The sequence below is a fragment of the Rhinolophus hipposideros genome (assembly GCF_964194185.1).
Source record: "Rhinolophus hipposideros genome assembly, chromosome: 3".
Lineage (NCBI taxonomy): Eukaryota > Metazoa > Chordata > Mammalia > Chiroptera > Rhinolophidae > Rhinolophus > Rhinolophus hipposideros.
The window spans coordinates 26466308-26488036 of NC_138049.1; the positions used below are offsets into that span (position 1 = coordinate 26466308).

At 33.0% G+C, this 21729-nt stretch overlaps 1 protein-coding gene across 5 annotated transcripts in view; it reads left to right on the forward strand.

The window, feature by feature from the left end:
* The window catches only part of AHI1 (Abelson helper integration site 1), a 177017-nt gene that overhangs the window by 50723 nt on the left and 104565 nt on the right, over positions 1–21729 (forward strand). For all 5 annotated transcript variants that reach the window (XR_013992239.1, XM_081033065.1, XM_081033067.1 and 2 more), the window contains 5 exons: positions 994–1112; positions 3689–3819; positions 5089–5229; positions 13286–13482; positions 18083–18109. Coding sequence is in view for 4 of the 5 variants with exons in the window: in XM_081033065.1 (XP_080889191.1) it covers positions 994–1112; positions 3689–3819; positions 5089–5229; positions 13286–13482; positions 18083–18109 (615 nt within the window). In the remaining variant the exon portion in view is untranslated. The remainder of the gene's footprint in view (positions 1–993; positions 1113–3688; positions 3820–5088; positions 5230–13285; positions 13483–18082; positions 18110–21729) is intronic.

The following is a 21729-nucleotide window of genomic DNA, read 5'->3' on the forward strand; positions in this document are numbered from 1 at the left end:
CCAACAATGCATCCCTACCCTCACGTGGTTCAGCTCAGTAAAACCCCCATTTGTGGTGTCAGTGTTGGACTTCTCTGTAGCTTTTTTAAAAGTAGCTGACAGCAGGTATTAGTGTCAAATAGCTATAGCAGGGGCTCAGCTGCTGATATTAGGACTGTAGCAGTTTGTACCCTACCTTTGCTGGTGCCAGCCCACCTTTGAAGAGGAGCCCCTCCAGGAGTAGGGAGCAAACTATAATAAAGGGTTCTTAGGGCAGAAGGATAATTCATAATTCTCCCTGCAGGTTAAAGCATACTTCCCTTTGACTCTGTGGACTTTAGTCTAAACAGTTTTGCATTTGTAATTTTTTTTTCTCCTGGTAATGCAAACCAGAAAGAACTTTGTTAATTATTCTAATTAATGCAAGGCTTGTTTAGGCAGATTCTCCTTCAGTGTTTATGTCTTTTTTGACATCATTAATCAGGCATCTTCTGTTGCCGCTTTGAATAACTATAAACAAATAACTATTTTAAAAAATCCCACCTAAAATTACAATCTAAATGATTTCAGAGTTGTCTACTGATAATATACCTTTTTCAGGACAAGTGAAAGTAAGTGTATATGAAGAAATAACCTGAGACTGAAATAGAACTTGAAAGCTAATTCTGTACTTACTTTTGAGTTTGTGAAAAATAGAATTTTTTTTTATATGATGATAAACAGAAAATACAATGTTAGAAGCAGGAAGTACATCTTGTTTGGGAACATACTACAAAAACACATACTAACATGGTGTTACATAACAACCAAAAAATACTTTTCATCAGCTTTATTTTCAATCTTAAACTGAAATTACTGGGAATCCTTTTAAACAATTTTAAAGCATCCTGTATAGTACAATTGAAAGTGATATCTTAAAATTAATTTTGTACTTTTGTACTCTAAAAAGGGCTTAACATTAGACAAACTTGATAGTGGTAATATTTATACATATATTTTTTTTTATCATTTTAGGAAATTAAAGAGAGTGAGTTTAAGGGGATTCCAATAAGTTATTTGGAGGTTCATCCCAATGGAAAACGTTTGTTAATCCATACCAAAGACAGTACTTTGAGAATTATGGATCTCCGAATGTAAGTGTGTTTCATTACTGATAGGTTACGCACTCGTAGAGTAAGTAATGAATTAATTTGTGTTTATAAAATGCAGCTGTGGTTCTCACCTGGATAATTTTGTCCCTTAGGGGACATCTGGTAGTGTCTGGAGACATTTTTGAATATTGCCCCTACTAGAGACCAGAGATACTGCTATGCGTCCTATAGTTCATGAAATTGCCCTCCACAGCAGAGAATTATCTGGCCCAAAATGTGAATAGTTTTGAGGCTGAAATGTAATCCATTGCTTTTTATTTTCACAATTAAAAAAAAACAAACTTCTGTATGGAATATATTTTATTCCAATTATACTGGTATAGCATAGTATTATGGTTTAATATCATAACTGAATGAGAGGGCTTTTGAGTAATACATCTTTGTTTTTCTTTTTTGTTTTATTTCTGAATAAGGCAAATGAAGGGAAATACCATTAATGTAAAAGGCAGAAGCAGAATTCTGGGAAAATCAGCATGGACTCAGGCATACTTTCATTTTGGTGTTGAGTTCCAGTAAAACAAATGAGAGGAAGCTATGTTATTAAAGTTCATTATTGTATTTAGAAAGGCAAATTTGGTGATCTGTAATAGTTTAGTCTGCAGTTCTCTTTTTAGGACTAACTATTAAGCCCTTAAATATTTATGTAGAGCTGTTCAAGACACTGGTGTGGGTGCTGTGGGAGAATGATAAGTAGAATTAGCTCATCAGCAGTTTATAATCCAGTTGCACTGCCTCCAAAATGATACAAAAAAAAAAAAAAACCCACCAACATTTAATTAGGCTAAATTGTGAGATTTCTAGGACTGAAATCTGCTTATTCCTTTTTTCTTAGCCGCCACGCTATGCCTGGCAGATAGCTACTACTCAGCATGTACTTTTAATGAATGTAAATTTATAATAAAAGGATTATATATTTTGTGGCAACAAATATGATAGCTATAATATAGTCTTCTGTTAAAGGTACTGTGGAGAGGCTAGCCTTGAGCTTAATTGAAGGATGGATAGAATTTAGATAAGTGTTTTCAGTAGGATGGAAAACATGAAAAGCCTGGAATAAAGTTCAGAGGTAGGATAATATAAATTGTGTTCTACATAGTGAGGTCATCTAAATGAGCATAGGTTTCTTGATAAGGAGTGCTGAGAGAATTTTTTAGAAATAGAGATTAGAGCCAGATTTTAGAAGACCAGGCCTCAGCCTAAGGAGTTTGGTTATTCTCTTTTTAAGCAGTATACGAGTACATAGTATTCAGCTTAAGATCATGCTTGGTCTCTAAAGGCAAACTGCTTAGATTCAAATACTGCCTTTTCCACCAGTTACTAGCTGATTAACCTCTCTGTGCCTCTCTTCTCACATCACTCAAATGGGAGAAATAATACACCACACTCATAAGAGTTTTGGGGGGAATAAAGACGTGTAAAGTATTTAAAACATGATTGCACATAGCAAGGGCTGCAGACATGTTTGACCCTGTAACCTCAGGTCTGAGAATTTACACTAAGAAAATAATTATAAAACAGTGCAAAAAATCAGACAACAGTATGGTTCGTTACCAGAGGGGAAGGGGGCTGGGGGAAAGAGGAAGCAGAAAAAGGGGGTTACATATATGACTGAGGGAGTGACTCAGTGACTGAGGGAGACTAGGCTTGTGGTGAGCACACAGTGCAACATACAGATGATATTTTATAGAATTTACACTTGAAACTTATGTTATTAATCAATGTCACCTCCATATTAAATAAATAAATAATGAAATGGTGCAAAAATATATGTATACAAGATTGTTCACAGAAATCACGTTCCCAGTAGGGGAAAGTTAGAAATGTCCTAAGTGTGTTGTCCAACAATAGAAAATTTCTTAAAGTACATTTAGACAATAGCATAACATACACCTATTAAAATGATAATGCGTAATGTATGTTTTCTGACATGGAGTCCCATTATTTGTGATTTACTGTTGACTGGAAAAAGCAGGTAACAGAGCAGTATATGTAATATCCTCTCTGTAAACCAGGGATGATAATAGTACCTGAGTGACACATAGTAAGCATTAAAACAGTGTTAGATATTTTTCATAAATATCATAAGCGAAAAATCCTGGAAGGTTGTATAGCATGTTTAATAGATTTAATAATGTGTTCTACCTAATATATTTACAAGGATCAAGTATTCGTATTGGTTGTATGATTTTAAAAATTCATCACACAGAAAAAAATTAAGAATGTAAAAATTCTGCCCCCTTTTTAGTAACCAACTCAAATGCTACTTCCATAAAGTAGTCTCTCTTCATAGCTAGAAATAATCTCTTATCCAAATCTACAAAGTGCCATTTCATTTCTTGTCTTGTAGCACTTTCTACATCCATTTTCTATTTTACATCGCTGCACTCCCTGAACTCTGGCACTATCTCTTCCTTGTTCTGCATCCATCATAGAATATCTCCCACATAACAGATTCTCAAAACTTGTTAAATGCAAATGAAGTATTTAAAAGTTTTTCTACCAGCAGTCTTTCAAGACTGTAACACAGATTACATTTGTAAAATCTTTTTCGCTTATAGATTAGCAGCAAGGAAATTTGTAGGAGCAGCGAATTATCGGGAGAAGATTCATAGTACTTTGACACCATGTGGGACTTACCTCTTTGCTGGAAGTGAGGATGGGACAGTGTATGCTTGGAAACCAGAAACAGGTAAATATTTCATTGATCTTTAAAAATTTGGAGGAGAGGGGATTGAAGAAGTGTGAAAATTACCATTTTATGGAATAATTTTCAAGGAAATTCTGATTTCAGGTTCTCAATTATGTTTTTCAATATTGAAAAACTGATAATGAAAGTCAGCTATGGTCTAAATTTATATTAAATTCCGCTCCTTGTTTTGGTATCTTCATGGATTTAGAATTTCACATTATAATTGAAGGTTTATTCCTTCCTTGCCTATAATAATGAGGACTGTAATGCAAAATACAAAATGTTAGCAGCTGAATTTCAAATACAACTAGGTATACAAATGGTGACACATCTACAGTATATTTTATTAGAAACATTCCCATCAAATTTTTGATGTCTGAAACTTAATAGCAATTTACCTGAATTACTATAATTCAATTTTTTCCCAATAAAATAAACTATTATGTTAAGGAGTTCATGTGTGCTGTTACCTTTGCTTTTCAAAAGAAAAGCTGAAACTACATAAACATTTCTTAGCAATAAATTGAGAGAATTTTACAAAATTCACTTTAAAATTTCTTTAATGAACAGTATTTAATTATACCTTGTTTATTCTCTTGATCTTTCCTTTAGGTATTTTTGACTAGTGAGTTCACTTAGGTTTGTTTTTTGTTTTTTCTTACTGTGTTTTGATACTTTAGCATCAATTCAGAAACGTTAAGTCTCTTCCCCTTCAATAAATGGATCTAGATTTTTTTCTTTTTGATTTCTGCTTTTCATAGGTTCCTTAGACTTCTGCTGTAGGCCTCTTTTAGCCATTGGTAATCATATGCATCTTTGAAAGCAAATGGTACTTCAAACAGCCTCTGGAAGAAAAAAAGAAACATTAATTCCCCACCAAACCTTCCCTAGCCAGAGAGTTTCTTCATTTTAGAGTCCTCCCATTCCTCCCCTGGTTCTCTCTGGAGTTCTTTGTTAGTCGACATTTTCTCAGCTATGTCAGGTCTCAGAGTCAGGTACCTCTCTGCTTATAAAGCTCTTTGTCTTTGTTTTGTGCCTTAAAAATGTTATTAAAGAGGTTGGATTAAGAAGTGGCAAGAGAACGGCCAACGAAATGAAAAATAAAGATAGTTATTTAATACAGTGTACCCAAATATTTGTAAGTATTTGTGGTTTTCATGTAAATGACATGAGCTTCATCATTACTTACTATATTTTTAATAAGTTGCAGCATAATTTTCTAATAAGAAATAGCTGACTACAAATTTTTGAATGTCTTTTCTTATTTAGGAGAACAAGTAGCCATGTATTCTGACCTGCCGTATAAGTCACCCATTCGAGACATTGCTTATCATCCACTTGAAAATATGGTTGCATTTTGTGCATTTGGGCAGAATGAGCCAATTCTTCTGTATATTTATGACTTCCAGGGTAAGTCCACTGCTTGATAAGTAAAGAATATGTAGATAAACCTTTAAACTTAGACTGAACCAGGAATCATGAGCTCTGTGAAAACTATCATCCTTTGTACTAACAACGCTTTCTTGAATATACTATAAGAGCTAAACAGCTTAAGTAGATTATTATTATAAGATTTTATTTTTCCATAAGCTCTATTTTTCTGGTGTTTGAATATCAGAAAAAGTACACGTAATAGTTGTGCCCTTATGTTGGAATCACAGAAAGGGGGGTCATCACTCTGTTTGTAAATCAATTTAAGTGAATAAAATACACCTAAAAATTATTTGGGAATGTTAACTAAATTTAAAAAGTAAATAACTTCTATGAAATATGTATCTTTAATATTTTCAGTTGCATAATGAGTTAATTTCTTCTTCTGTTTTTGTTTTTACTAAAACTTATAGTTTTAATAAATTGTAGTTTTGAGTTTCTCAACATGAAAAAAACACAAAGAAACTAAATGTCAGTGAAGGTAAGAAACAGAATTAGAAATCTGATGTCTTTTTCTACTCTAAAATTATTCTATCATTCTGAGAAATAAGGAAATAAATACTAGACACATTTTTCAGAAGTAGTATAGTATTCTTAGAATTATATGGATTTGTGCTGTTTTTTCACATAGTTCTTCATTTCTGTCCTGAAATTAGGATTTTATTCTTCTGCATTGTGCTGATAGTTCTGTCACTCTCAAAATTGCAATTCATTTTTTTTCAAGTATTAAAAACTTATTAGTATCTTTGATTTGTTTAGGATGTCATGTATCATTCACTGTTTTTGCTAAGCTAGGGTAGTTTACACACAATGTCAAAAGTGTATACATATGCAAGTATGTGTTTAGGTAACATTAATGTGGAACTACTTGGACAAAGTGTTTTAAATTGACATGTGAGTGGTTAATTTTATTGCATTAATACAGGTTGAATTTGTTAATGGGTGTTAAGTTCTAAGTTATTAGACAGTTGAGTTAAATTCTAAACCTGAAGTTATTGATCATAGTATGTATTTTAATATGTCTTTCCAGGTGAATTATATTAGAAAATAACGTGTAAAATTGAGATTTACCTTTTTAAAAGAACAGAAAAAATGAATATCTCTAATACATATTCAAATTTATGGAACACTGTTACTAATGGTAGAAATTTTGAACAGTACAAGACAATTTACTATTACAAGCAAAGGTTAGCAAAAATAAATACTGCCTGATTATAGGAGAAGACAAATGGGATTCTCAAAGCACCCAATGTCCAAATCTGGTATCTAGTTAAAACATATATCCTGAAACAGGTCTTTCTTTGTACCCCCTCTAAATCTTCACATAAAGAAGAACTATACGTAAAGACTTTATAATTGGAACTGTTATACAGGAAATAGGCAGCACAGTTATTTCCTCAGACTCAAGAGGTTTCACAACAGTCTTCATTCAATTTCTAATTTGCTTTTTAAACCCTTTAGGCTTTTGAAATTTTCTCTACAAATGCAAGTTAAAGTTCCACTCTTATCTTTTTTTTGTCTTCAGTTATTTTTTGTCATAGATAGAGGGATTTCATCATTAGATTAGCCCAGTTGGGTTTGCCCATATGGTTTTTAGACAATAGATTTCAGACTAAAAAGTTCATTCTACAAGTGTAAGTAGAAAGAACAGTGTTTCGGGAGTCCAAAAATATGGGTTTTAGGCTCAGCACTGTTCCTTTGGTGACTTTGCACATGCCTCTTGCCTTTCTCCAGCTCCAGTTTCTTATCTAGTAAATGGTACTACTACTACCGATATCTGTGCTACCTAAGAGTTATTTGTGAAGATTCTATCAGATGGGTACTGTGCAACTACTTTGTAAATTGATAAGCGCTAGATTGTAAATTGATAAGTGCTAGATTAAAACAAAGAAGAAAGGTAAAATGGGGTGTTGTCATGCTCATCCAACTAGTATATACTTGACTGGATCCTGATAAGCATCTCTCTGTATCTGGAATAGAATTGAAAAGGTTTGTCTTTCTTCCTCTGTTTTTTTTCAGTAGCCTTTTGCTTTTTCTATGAGAGTGTGTACCTTTTTAGATCAGTTGTATTAGAAAATAAATGCATAAATTTAAGAACATTATGTTATATCCATGCTCTCTTAACATGGAAAAGAAAGCATTTCTAAGAGTTTTAGAAATACTCAAATAATACACATGAAATTAAAAATTACTTTGTGCAGAATACAGTTTTGATACACTAGCACACCTTTACAAACAAATGAAAACTTAAAATGTTTCAACACATTTTCCAAACTCTTTACTACTTATTTTTAAGAAGAGGAAGTTTAGGAAGGAGTTACGTAATCTCAAGCAATCCAAGATTTAGCACAGTTCTTGTGAATGGTGTATATCCATAAGAAAATGTAAAGTTGTTTCAGACCTAATATTTTACTCATTAAATACATGCCAGCATAAAGTCAAATAGTCTTTAGATTTTTCATTGAAAATTATAATGTTTATTACTGACCTAGTATAGCTTTGCCTTATATTTTATTTATCATAATATTTTTAATACAGGAATATGTTGCCCAACTTCCTTGTCTGAAAATAAATTTTACATATAGCTTCACATAAATATTTTAATGGTATAAAATTTGTTACATGATTTTTAAATAGTGTTTATTAAAGGTGCTGATACGTTTAAGTAATTTTCAAGGAAAATGGAGCAAGACTTTTTTTTTTTTTTTTGTAAGTTAAATAAGCTGAGAATGGGACCACAAGGGTAGCTAAATGCATCATCCATCTTTCAGTTCTAGTAGAATCTGTGAAGAGTCAGCAAGCATCTTTCCTTGTTAAGCATATGTTCAGGTTGTGGTCTTTTGGGTCTTTCATTCTACAGACTTTTTGCTTTTTTTGGTAAGAAATACGATTTTTACTTTCAGAAGGCAGTTTTATTTGCCTGGTATTGAAAAGGTTAATCATCTAGTAATACAAAATTTAGTCACGGAGTACCATGTACACTAAGGATTCCCATAATAACAGAGCTGTCAGAGAAATGGCTTCTACTGAATTAAATTTTTGAAGTTAGACTTTAGCAATAATGTTCTGTTATTAATCAATATTTATCTACTTCAGTCTCTAGGATCCTGCTCTACATTTAATCATAATCATAGCTAATACTTACAAAGCACTTTCTGTATTCGTGGTACTTTAGACACATTTAATTTAGGAGACAGGTTCTATAATTACCCCATTTTACAGGAGCCAGTACTTGGATCCATGCAGTCTGGACTTGGAGACCATGATCTTCTTTGCTACACTAAACTGCCTTTTTAGCAGATTTACTAAAATAGTAGCTTTCGATTATGTAATAAGCAAACTTTTTGTTTCTGCAGTACAACTTACCGTGTGCCTCTCTGTGGAGTATGTGATTTCTTTGTATTGTCTGAAGTTTGTAGGAAGCAGAGCTGGAGGTTTATTCATCTTTTCATTACTACTACAGCACCTAGCCTGAATGCTGACACATGGTGAACATACATGTGGTATTATAAGTAAGATCAAGTCTTAATTTGGGAAGGTCTCAGCACTTTTATAATTTCAGGTGATGAGCCTAAATTTTCACTAGATGGCAATATCTCCTCTGAATGAATCAGTGTGAACTCTGGAGTGCTTTTCATAGTGTCTCAGGGAAGACGGATCTTTATTGAGCACCTAAAGTGTGCCCGGCTGAACAGGGCTATGAAAACTAGCTATCAACACTCAGCTTATCATGTTTTTTTCAAGTGCTTTGTGTTTCCTAAGTAGATGATTAAACCTTTGGGAGAACCGTAGGTAAACTGAGGAGCAATTTTTACCATGGACACTAAAATTATTTTATTTGTAGATTGCATGTTCATTAATGACCACCTACATTGTCATTGTTGATAGCTCTATTTTTCACACTATGATCTGCTTTGCCACAATTCAGGGCAAGGTATACTGTTGGGTTCCTACAAAAATTTTGCTATATAACTTACTCCTTGACCAGAAGTCCCTGGTGTTTATAATAACCCGTGTCTAACACAGTACCTGAAATAAGAATTACAAATCCTGTAAAATAGCGTTTTCCTTTCAATTTTATAAAAATACAGACTGAGAGACATGATCAGTTGTTAGATTTGGTGCTAATAATAATAGTGGTAGTAGTAAATAACATCTGTCAAGCATTTATTACATGTCCCCTACTCTTAGGAGCGTTTTACATATATTATCTCATACAGTCCCCGCCAAACCCCACAATGTGGATACTGTTATTATCCTCATTTTGTAGATGATGAAACTGAGGCACAGGGATAATGAAGTAATTTGCCAGTGCCAACTAATAAAAACGAAGAGTTAAAGACAAAGGTAACAAATACCCACATGTGTACACCTTCAGCTTACGAAAAAGAATGCAAGCAGCATAGTTGAAGCTTCTGTTTGTTCTTCCCTACCATCTTCTCCATCTTCTGGGAGTAATTACTGTCCTGAATTTGACCTTCAGTAGTCTCATTTATTATGTGCATTGTTATTACTTTACTATTATTATTATTTATCATTTGCATTTATTTATCACACACGTCAATGTCTCTAAACAATTTGTACTATTGGGTGGCATGTTTCAAAACTATATAAATGTAGTCAACCATATGAAAAAAAAAAGAATGTAGCCAAATATTCCTGTGGTGAAATGTGTTGTTTGTGTTCAATTTTAATATTTAGGAGAACCCCTTAAGATTAAAAGGAACTTTGCTTTCCTAGTATTATTATTAATAGTTCACTGCTTTACAAATTTTCAGGGTAATAATAATGCATTTAGCCATGATATTCTCTCTGTAGTCTAAAATACGAATTTTCTTTTTTATGTAGAATTAAATTTTAATGTAACTATTTCTACAGTATTTTTGCGATAATGTCTAGTTGAAATAAATTTGATATCCATAGTTTTATGTATAATTTAATGATATTCTTGAAGTACCAATGATGACCAGAAAGCAAACTCAGACATTATAATCCTCATACTTGTATAAGATTATGCAGTAACAAATAAACTGGTTACAGGTCAGAGTTTTAAATATTTATTATTACCCTAGTAGAAATCAAGAAATAAAATGCCACATTTTAAGTCCTGCTGAAACTTCCTTGTCTAGTATTGGCCATATCCTGAAGCATCTATTTTAATATTCTTCACTAACGGGGTAGTTTTATTTGAAAGCTTATGTCATTGAAAGATTCAAGACATATGGAAAACTTAGGCAGCTTAATGGCTTTTGAGCATAAACCAAAGCCCTGAATTCTTCATCCAGGCTTTTTATTAATGCTTACATTGGTGCTTTTTAAAATGCACCAAGAAAGAGAATAGTGTGATGCAAAATAGACAAAAGTGTTTAGAAAGGCTGGAGTAGGAGTTAGATCATTGAGGTTCTAGATGAAATGCTATCGCTTTCTGTTTGATTCTGATAAAATAACTTAGCATTTTTGCTCCTGTTTTTTCACCTATATAATTTAAATGATACCTGTTCTATTTTATCGCAATGTTTTTATCAAAGGATAAAAATGAAACTATAAAGCAAGACATGAAATTTACCTGTATTAGAGTTCATGAAACAGGCTGCAATAGAGAAATCCTGGCTATTTTCTGTGGCGATATACACATCACCCACTTTCAGTTGAATAGCATAATGTGCAATAATTGGTTGATAATGGAGTAGGAAACCAACAAAAGGACAATAACATGTACTTCGGGGTATTTGAAGTATATTGTTTGAAGTATTTGAAGATATAGTTGAACACTATATCTTGGTGTTCAACTAATGGATTTGCCAAGTGATGGCAGTTGCTCTCCTGCTTGGTTGGCTATGAGACATGAATCTGTTAGACTTTTATGTATAACTTTTAAAACAGTATTTATTACTGGCATTATTTTTGCTTGGCATATAAAACATGTCAAGGAAATACGAGATTACTATACGAAACTCTGAAATGCAACCAGGCTACTAAACTTGAAATGTTAGTCAATAGAACTTGTTGGATTCATTCACATAATATTTTAAGATTAACTGAAGTAGGCACAAGTCAAACCCAGTAAAATAAAATAAAAAAACATCATAAGTCCTTGAATATTCTTGTCTTAGTCCATTCGGACTGCTATAAGAAAATACCAGAGACTGGATGGGTTATAAATGACAGACTTTTATTTCTCATAGGTCTGAAAGCTGGGAAGCCCAAGGCAAGGCATCACCAGACTCAGTGTCCAGTGAGAATCTGCTTTCTGGTCCCTAGACGGCACCCTCTAGCTATAACTTTACATGGTGGAAAGGGCAGGAGAGTTCTCTGGGGCCTCTTTTATAAGGTCACTAATCCAAGTCAGGAGGACTCTGCTCTGGTGATCTAATCACTCCCAAAGGACCCACCTCCTAAACCATCACCTTAGGGGTTAGGATTTCAACAAAGCAATTTTATAGGGACACAAGCATTCAGACTACAGAAATTCTCTACACATAGCAAATGTTAGCAGAAGAGAAGAAGATAACTGCCAAATTCTGCGAAACTAGAGAAGTAGACCTACCAATTTTATATTAATCATATTGTAATTAGAAATAAAATCATTTGTAAGTAATGGAATTCAGTTTCCAGTAAAATAACTATACACAGTCACAGGACTATATATAGTAACTGGTCTTGAACAAAGAAATGTTGAACTAAAAGGAAATCTTACTGTTAATATAGTGTTAAAAGGAAGAATGTGTTGTGTTGTACCTCATATTCTGTACATAACTTCAGTACACAGAATCTCTGAAGGCTGTTACATTGATTCTATGTTATGAATCTTTGCTTTATCAGTTTGTTTTCATGTCATGTTTTGAAAAGTTTTCCACTTAAAATTATGTAATTAAGGAAATTATTTTTTAAATGGTTACTTTATTTTTCTCTCATTTGTATGTACAAACAGGCATTTAAATTTTTCAAATTCATTTATTTTAAATGACCAGATGAGAGAATGTACCATGTTTCCCTGAAAATAAGACTTAGCCGGACAGTCAGCTCTAATACGTCTTTTGGAGCAAAAATTAGTATAAGACCTGATATTATATGTTATGTTATGTTATGTTACGTTACGTTACAATATATTATATTATGACCAGGTCTTATATTATTTTTTGCTCCAAAAGACGCATTAGAGCTGATTGTCCGGCTAGGTCTTATTTTTGGGGAAATGGTATGTTGAAGCATCCTAAAAACCATAAATAAAATGCAATAGAGATGGTGTTCTCTTCCTCCTTTTTCCCCTACTCCTCATCATCATCAAAAAATTCACCCTTTGAGTTATCTGTTCCACTTTGGGGAATTAAATCCAAAGACAGAATTATTTAAGAAACAAGTTAAATTATGAAAGTACTTATTCACACATGATCTACAATGAGGAAAACCAGAAAACGCTGTAAATATTTAGTAAAAGAATACATAAATAAATTATGGTGCTTCATTAGATGCAATATTATAATGCTTTTAAAAATGATAATTACATAGTTGTAGAAACATGAAAAATGTTTGCATTTAAATTGAAAAAAATATTAAATTGCATTTACACCATGATATCTTACATAAAATGTACATATGTATGAAGATTAGGAGGGGTATAAAAATAATGAAAACAGTTGTTTTAGGGAGACGGATTCGTTAATTATTTTTATTGTTTTAGCATTTCCTTTACTTATATTATGCCTTTGATTTTTAATATTTTTTCTATACACATATATTTAAATTTATGCTCCTATCCAATTTGTTATGTTTACCAGACCAAGACATTGCATGGCCTTCAAGGCTCAATTATAATACTGCCTGAATAAAATTATCTGAAATTATTATATTTCCTTCTTTATGGTTTCATAGTATTTAATAATGTCACATTTTAGCAGTCATGTTGTCTTATTACCAAGTATTTGAAATGTATTATGTAGTTTTTTTATTTTTTAATGCTACAGTTTAATGGCTTAATTATTTCATTATACTTTTGCTATGATGGTTTGAACTAATTATGGATTCATTTTTCTAGTTGCTCAGCAAGAGTCTGAAATGTTCAAACGCTACAATGGAACATTTCCATTCCCTGGAATACACCAAAGTGAAGACGCGTTATGTACCTGTCCTAAACTGCCTCAACAAGGCTCTTTTCAGATTGACGACTATGTCCCCACTGAAGATTCCTCAGTGAAAATGCAGCTAGTGAAACAAAGGCTCAATTCTGTTACAGTACGTTAAACTATTTCATGTAGCTGAGAAGTTGGAATTTTTAAAACCGTTTCTATCCTATTTAACATTATCATGCCAATAAATATTAATTGAATTAACTTAGTTTACTTAAACTTAGACTTTTTTATACTTTTATAGTTCCTTTGTAGTACTTGTTCTAAAATCACTAACTTAAATAAACAGGCTGAATTTTAGAATTTAAGATAATCTATGATGCTTTCCTGAATTGATGTCTATAAAAACCAGCCCAGGACCTGTTTCTTCATTTAAAATTTTCAGTGTGTATTTGCGTGTATGTATACATCACACACACACACCAAGCACCAACCTGGGAAAATATTCACATAAAATATTTTAAAGGGACAGCCTCCTTGGTATGCAAAAAGTCAACAAAGAAAAATAGACTTCAACAAATAACTGTTTAAAAGAAACATACTTCCAAAAAAGAGTAGATACAAATGTGTCATAAGCATATTTAAAAGTTCTGTTTCACTACTAAGGAAAAAGTACCACAGAAACCAGGTGTTACCCATAAAACTGGAAAATAGATGATGAAAATGACTGGATGCTTGGTTAAAAGTAGTGTAGTATTCTGTCCGTGATGAATGACTCAAATCTAAGTGATAAAATGTACTGAGAAGCTTAAACATCCTTAAAAATATATATGCCCTTTGACCATAATAGTTCTTCTAGTTAGAGTTAGTTTTGAGCATGTTGAAGACAGGAACTGTGCAGGCGTGTACCTTGCTGTGTTCTCAGCTTTGCCACAGTGCCTGGCACTTAATAAATATTACCTCTTTCCCTCCTTTGATAGGAATCTTAACCAGGTGGTCGTGATTTTTTTGTTTGTTTTTTGAGACTAGTTTTAAACCAAACATACGAGGAACTACATTGAGACATCTGTGGTTCTGACTATACTTTCTTTATTTCTCCTTTACTTTCTTTGAAAGATAGAGAGTGCTGTTGGTAGATAAGGGTAAACAGGATCAAATATATGGTGAAGGAAGAACTGACTGAGGTGGTGAACATACAACGTGATGTATAGATGATGTATTACAGAATTGTACACTTGTAACCTATGTAACTTTACTAACCATTGTCACGACCCCAGTAAACTTTAATTTAAAAAAGAAAAAGAAAGTTAGAGATTTTAAGGTATACCACAGCACAGATCACACTCAGGCTCTGGGGTTAGGTTTAGTTGGAATATGGATGAATTTTTTTTTATATTTCTCAGTATAAATTTTAGAACATACAACTATAAATTAATTATTTTAGTGTTGTAATTCTTTATATTTTAACATTTTGAAATAATTGAATAATGCATGGTATTACATCTTGAAAGGACATACGAATAGATACTGAGTTTTAAAAATTAGAAACATAGAAAAATAAGAAAAAAAATAGAAAACTATTTCTTCACAAGGAAAAAAGTGTCCAAAATGTTGCATGGCAGAATGACCTCATGTATAGACTTAAGAGCAATTACAGATAGATATATAAAAACAAGTTTCCTACAATATGTCAGTCTTTACACTGTGTAACTTAACACCCTGGAATTACTTTGGTCTTGTATCTTTCATATCATGTTATATAACTGTCATTCTCAGAAAAGTGAAATGGTACACGAACAAAAAGTAGATGTAAAGGAAAAATAAAATCAGAAAAACTTTTTAAGATACAAAATCAAAGACAAGGGAGAAGTAAATTGATAATTTATTGTAAGAGAAAAACTTATTTCCTTTAGAATCATTATTTTATTTAACATTAACTTTTTAAAAAAATTATTTAGAGAATATGTTTGTTTTGCAATTGAGGTAGATTGAGGCTGCCTTTGGAAGTGAAGGCTTTGTCTATTTGCTGTGGTTTCTCAAAAACCTTTTTTTCTTGTTTTGAGATAATTCACTGAACTTTATTTTCAGATGCTATCATGATGTGTTTTGTTCAGATGTATATAGTGTATATGTGAATAAAAAACAATGTCATCTTTATTGCCAAGGCAGCTCCATTCTTTTTATATTTTGCGAGCATTTAGGTTGACTGGATTCCCACCTTTTGTCATAATGCCTTTTGTGTTGTTTTCTATAATAGCCCCAAATTCCTTTTTTTGTTAGGTTGTTGCTTAGTCTATTAAGAACTGTATCAATGGTCTTCTATATAGAAGTCTAATAGAAAAGACTGTTACTTCTGTATTACAGAAGATTGTATTACTAGAGATACCTTTTTCTTTGTAACCATAATAGAAATGTTTTTCTAATAAAATATAGTACAGTTTAGGGTGTGAATTACATAACAAATTCAGTTCAGCATGTATTTAATAGGTGTTTACTCATTAATGAGTAAAGGATACAAAAAATAGATTCCCTTGTTTTAGTAACTCTACCATTTGGTCATAAGTCATTTGTTTTATAGTTATAACAGACTTGACTATATGTTGATGTTACAGCAATACCTAAAAGGCATACTGCAACCCATATAAGCTCTCATAGGTGGACATATCTTTACAACATAACAGAACTCATTCTAAGTTTTCAGATGCAGAAATTTGATCTTATCAGTGCATCCAAAGTTGCTCAGAATTTGGGATACCTATTAAACGTAATCAATCCTACAAAAAGTTATAAACTTAAAAAAAGTCTTACTATGAAAGTCATACCTCTCCTGTGGCCTGGGCACTCAGGACCACTGTCCCTTTCTAAAATTAACCTGAAACCCAGGTTATTCACACTGTTGGTTGTTAAGCAGAGTCAAAGGAATAGGAATTAGATGGGTTTAAAAATGCTGTATTCCAGTTTTGAAAAAGGTTAATTTTCTTTACTCCACAGGAGATTGCACCTTATAATGATGATTGGTGATAACTAACATTTATTTAGTGATGAGTAATAACTGATGTAATGAATTCTGTGTTAAGTGCTCTTCATGTTCATTGTATTTTATCCATAAACCCATCATAATGTGGGTGCTGGTATTACCTCATTTTACAGAAGACAGAGTTGATTTACAGAGATAAAGCAATATTGCCAAGGTCACACAGATGGTGCACGCAGGAGCTGAGAGATTCAGGCCAGGAAATCAGAATTCCATGTCCACCGTCAGTTGTACTGTCTCGTTTTAGTGAATGGATTACTAATGTTCTTCAGACATAGTATCTGGCCCTTAGAAATTTCTGGATAAAAAATTGATGTTCCTCTTTTTCAGTTCTCTTTTTTTCTAAACTCCACATTAGGCTGATGATATATGGTGGTTCACCTTAACTGGCTTTTTTGTGTCTCCTTAGCAGCAGATTTTCAAGTCATCCATTGTACGTTAACCTTTGCAAATTGTTTTTTCAAAAGTGATCTTTTCTTGGCCTTGTCCCATGAATTCTAGGCAGTTCCTTTCTATAGCTCCTTCAATACTGGTCATATATATTACCATTCAGTAGTGTTATTAGATTTCCTATGAAATATACTATTAATATGGGAATTATATTCATGGGTATATTATTTATGGAGATAATTACATACTTCAGTTAATTCAGGTGTGTCTTTTAGACATGTTAGTGCTCTGGCATAGAATTTTAGTATTTATGCTAAATTGATTGAGGAAACAAGTTTTTCCTGAGACAGTTACATGTGGGCCCTACAGAATCTTGTTTGTCAGTGCCTTTTTGTTTGTTTTTTTGTTTTTTAGCATTCTAACCTGAGATGATTTTTTAAAATTTAATTTAGTTTTATTATTAGTTTTAGGTGTACAAAACAACATACCAATTAGACATTTATATCCCTCACAAAGTGATAACCCCACCGAGTCTACTACCTCTCTGACATTGCATATAGCTGTTATTATACCATTGACTATATTCTCTATGCTGTACTTTACATCCCATGAGGGATATATATATATATACATATACATATGTGTGTGTATTTGTATGTAATATATACATGTATATGTATATATATGTGTACATACATATATATATTACATATAAATACACATGTACATGAATGCCAACTACCGTATTTCCCCTAAAATAAGACCCAGTCTTATGTTAATTTTTGCTTCAAAAGACGCATTAGGGCTTATGTTCAGGGGATGTCATCCTGAAAAATCATGCTAGGGCTTAGTTTCCAGTTAGGTCTTATTTTCAGGGAAACACGGTAGTTGGCATTCAATATTATTTTATATTAGTTTCAGGTGTACAGCGCAGTGGTTAATCTATGAAGTGATCCTCCTGGTAAGTCCAGTGCCCATCTGACACCCTACGTAGGCTTTACAACATCGTTGATTCTGTTCCCCATACTGTACTTTACATCCCCATGACTATTCTGACTACCAATTTGCAGTTTTAATCCCTTCGCCTTCTTACCCACCCAGTGCCTTTTGTTTTGACAAATTAGATTTACCAAGAACGTGTCATTGGGTCTCTTTAAACTTTTTTCAGCTTATTGGAAGCAATATAGAGTGATAACTACAGGATAATAGATTAAGAAACTCTCCCAAATGTTGATTTTGGTTATTAAAATGTTAATACCTGACTGTGTTGCAAAGAGTTGATATCTTATTAAAATTAAATGATTAATTATTAATATTTCTTTACTTATTGTATTTCTTTTAGGAGGTGATGCGAGCCAGTGCTGCAAAGGTAAGTAGTTTTTATTATGAGGAAGTTAACTTTAAAACTATAGTTTCATTGTGATGCACCAAAGAATTAAAACACACCATTCATAGTTTTTAATAGAACTTTTACCGAAGTTAATTTGACATGTATTTTCCTTATTTGAGCTTGAATTTATCAAGGAATTATAATACTGGGACCTGAGAATTTAGCAAGTAGCTTCACATTTTTGTAGGTTTAAGAATACTAAGTGATTGGAATATACTTTCAGTGAAGGACCAGCAAGGCTATTTCATTCTCTGAGAAGAATATTCCAAGATATTTAATTGGTAAGAGACACTAATACGGTTTCAGTGGGTGTATGCTGAGTAAATTGTGTAACCCTTGAATGCTTGCAAGCTGCACACATAACAATGCTGCATTGTGCTGATAATGCTTTTGATTATTATACCAATGTTTCACGCTTCTTTTCCCAATTAACTGTATAACAATCCTGAGAGACACGTTACATATTATTGTTATTCAGATTTAGAAAGAAGAAAGCTGAGCTTATTGAGGTTAAGTAATTTGCCCAAGATCCCAAAGTTAGTCTAAGCATAGTAGTATATTAAAAAACTCTTTATTATTAAACAGTTTCAACTAAATTACATCTGACATGCTTTCAACAGCAGCTTTTTTCCTTTTACAAGCAAGTTCATTTATCAAATATAATTATATGTATCACAAAGTAAAAGGGTGAGACATCCCGATGGGAAAGAGTTAGAATGGTGTTGGTATATTCAAAGACTGCTTTAGATGATGGCAATGTAGTGGGAATCTTTTTTCCTTCAGTAAACACCTACTCCTGCTATGTTGCAGGCACTTGGAATACAAAAGAAAGTAGGCTGCTTTCTCTTTCTACATGGAGCGTCTTAGGGAGGAAAGGTCAGAAAACACCAGATTTACCCCATCACTGAGTTGTTCCGTATCATTTAAAACCCATCACTTTTTTACCTAATTATCACAAGGCAACAGGATATGGAATATAGACAAGGGGAAGGAAGACGGAAGAAAGACATGCTGTATTGTGACTTGGACTGCAGATGTTCAGGAAACTTGTTCCTGATAGCAGTGATGGCTGTAATGATTGTAACTCCAGATTGCTAATCTTCCTAAGCATGCATAATATATGAAACTAGTCAAAAATGGTTTATTCTCTCATATGTCTATTTGCCATTTATATGTCCTCTTTAGAGAAATGTCTCTTCAGGTCCTCTGCCCATTTTTCAATTGGGTATTTTGTTTTTTTGTTGTTGAGTTTCATGAGTTCCTCAACATCACTAATCATCAGAGAAATGCAAATAAAAACCACAGTGAGATACTACCTCACCCCAGTCGGAATGGTTATCAACAAGACAAATAGTAACAAGTGTTGGAGAGGCTGTGGAGAAAAAGGAACCCTCATACACTGTTGGTGGGAATGCAGACTGGTGCAGCCGCTATGGAAGGCAGTGTGGAGGATCCTCAAAAAATTATGAATAGAATTAACGTATGACCCAGCAATCCCTCTCCTGAGTATCTACCCAAAAAATCTGAAAACATTTATCCATAAAGACACATGTGCTCCAATGTTCATTGCAGCTTTGTTTACGGTGGCCAAGACATGGAAACAACCAAAATGTCCTTAGATAGATGAATGGATAAAGAAGTTGTGGTATATATACTCAATGGAATACTATTCAGCAGTAAGAAAAGATGATATAGGAACATTTGTGACAACATGGATAGATCTTGAGAGTATAATGTTAAGTGAAATAAGACAGAGAGAAAAATCAGAGAACCGTATGATTTCATTGATATGTGGTATATAAACCAAAAACAACAAAAGAACAAGAAAATGGTTTATTCTCTGACTAACAATTCAGAGTTATTTCTTCATTTTAACAAATATACTGTATACCCTTCTTTGGTAATGTGATCTAAATATCCAGAGTAAAGTGTTCTGTACACATTTAGCAAAGCTCTAATGGAGAACGTCCCTTGCAAAACTGGAAACTCCCTGAGAGTTGAGGGTCATGTTATTCATCTTTGCATCCCTATTACTTGACAAAAGAATAGATGCTATTTGAAAATATGATGTATTTGGAAATTAATCGAGGTCTGGAAAGATTAATCTTACTAGTGTCTTTAGTTGTTTCTACTTTTCGGCTATTATGAATAATGCTGCAATGAATATGTTTTCATTTCTTTGGAGAACATACCTAGGAGTAGAATTCTTGGGTCATATGCTAAGTCTGTTTAACATTTTGAGAAGCTAGCAAACTGTTTTTCAAAGTGGCTGCCCCATTTTATAATTCCACTAGCAATGAAGAAGGGTTCCAGTTTCTCTTCATCCTCTTCAACACTTGTACTTCCTGTCTTCTTTATTATAGCCGCCGTAGTGGGTGGGAACTGGTGTCTTGTGATTTTGATTTGCATTTCCCTAATGACTAATGATGTTGAGCATTTTTAATATGCCATTTGTGTATTTTCTTTGGAGAAATGTCTGTTCAAATCCTTTGCCCATTCTTTAAAAAAAATTGGATTTTATAGTTCAATTGTAAGAATTTTTAACAGATTCTGGATACACAAGTCTCTTGTTAGATAGGTAATTTGTAAATGTTTTATTTATTTTATGTGTTGTTCTCACTTTCTTGATGGTGTTCGTTAAAGCAAAAAGGTTTTAATTTTTATGAAGTTCAATTTATTTTTTCTTTTGTTCCTTGTGTTTTTGGTGTCAGATATAAGAAACAATTGCTAGCCCTAGATCCCAAAGATTTACTTCACTGTTTCCTAAGATTTTTATGACTTTTACTCCTACATTTAAGTCTGTGATTATATTGAGTTAATTTTTTATGCGATGTGTTGTAGAGTTTTAATTACATTCCATTGCATGTGGCTATCTAGTTGTCCAAGCTCCGTTTGTTGAAAAGACTATTGACTGGTCTTGGCACCATTAGCAAAAGTCTTTCATCATAAGAGCAGAATATATTTATGTAGTTTCTCATCTGTTGCATCCATAATAAATTTTCACCAGATACCTAAGTTTTTTCTTTCCTAAGTCCCAGCTAGATTTTTATATTATTGAAGACGCATTTCTTTTTTCATTAACATTCTTTAAACAAATATTTATTGAATGCCTACCAAGTATTTGTGTGTATGTGTGTGTATACTCGTGCACCTGGGACATAACAATGAGTAAGAAAATTGTATTGTAGGGAGACAAACAATAAAAAGGGAAATAAATCAGATAATTTCAGACAGCAGTGTTATGAAGAAAATAATGTAGGCCCCTGGGACAAAGAATGACTGGGAAGAGACTACCCTCAAAGGCTAATCATGGAAGGCATCTCTGAGAGAAACACTTGATGAGAAGCTAGTCCTGGCCTGCAAAAGTCCTCATCTAGAAATCAAACTGGCGTGCTCAAGGAGCAGGAAAAAAGACCACTGCGCTGGATTAAGATAGTGAGCAAGCAAGAGTAGGCAGTGTTGCATGGACAGGGTTGGAGAGGTGATCAGGAGATCATGCATGCTTTTTAAAGGGCCTTGTAAGGATGGTATAGCAGAGGAGGAAGAAATTTCCCTGTACCCTTTTAGGATCTGTGGCCAGTCTAAGAATTAAATTGACA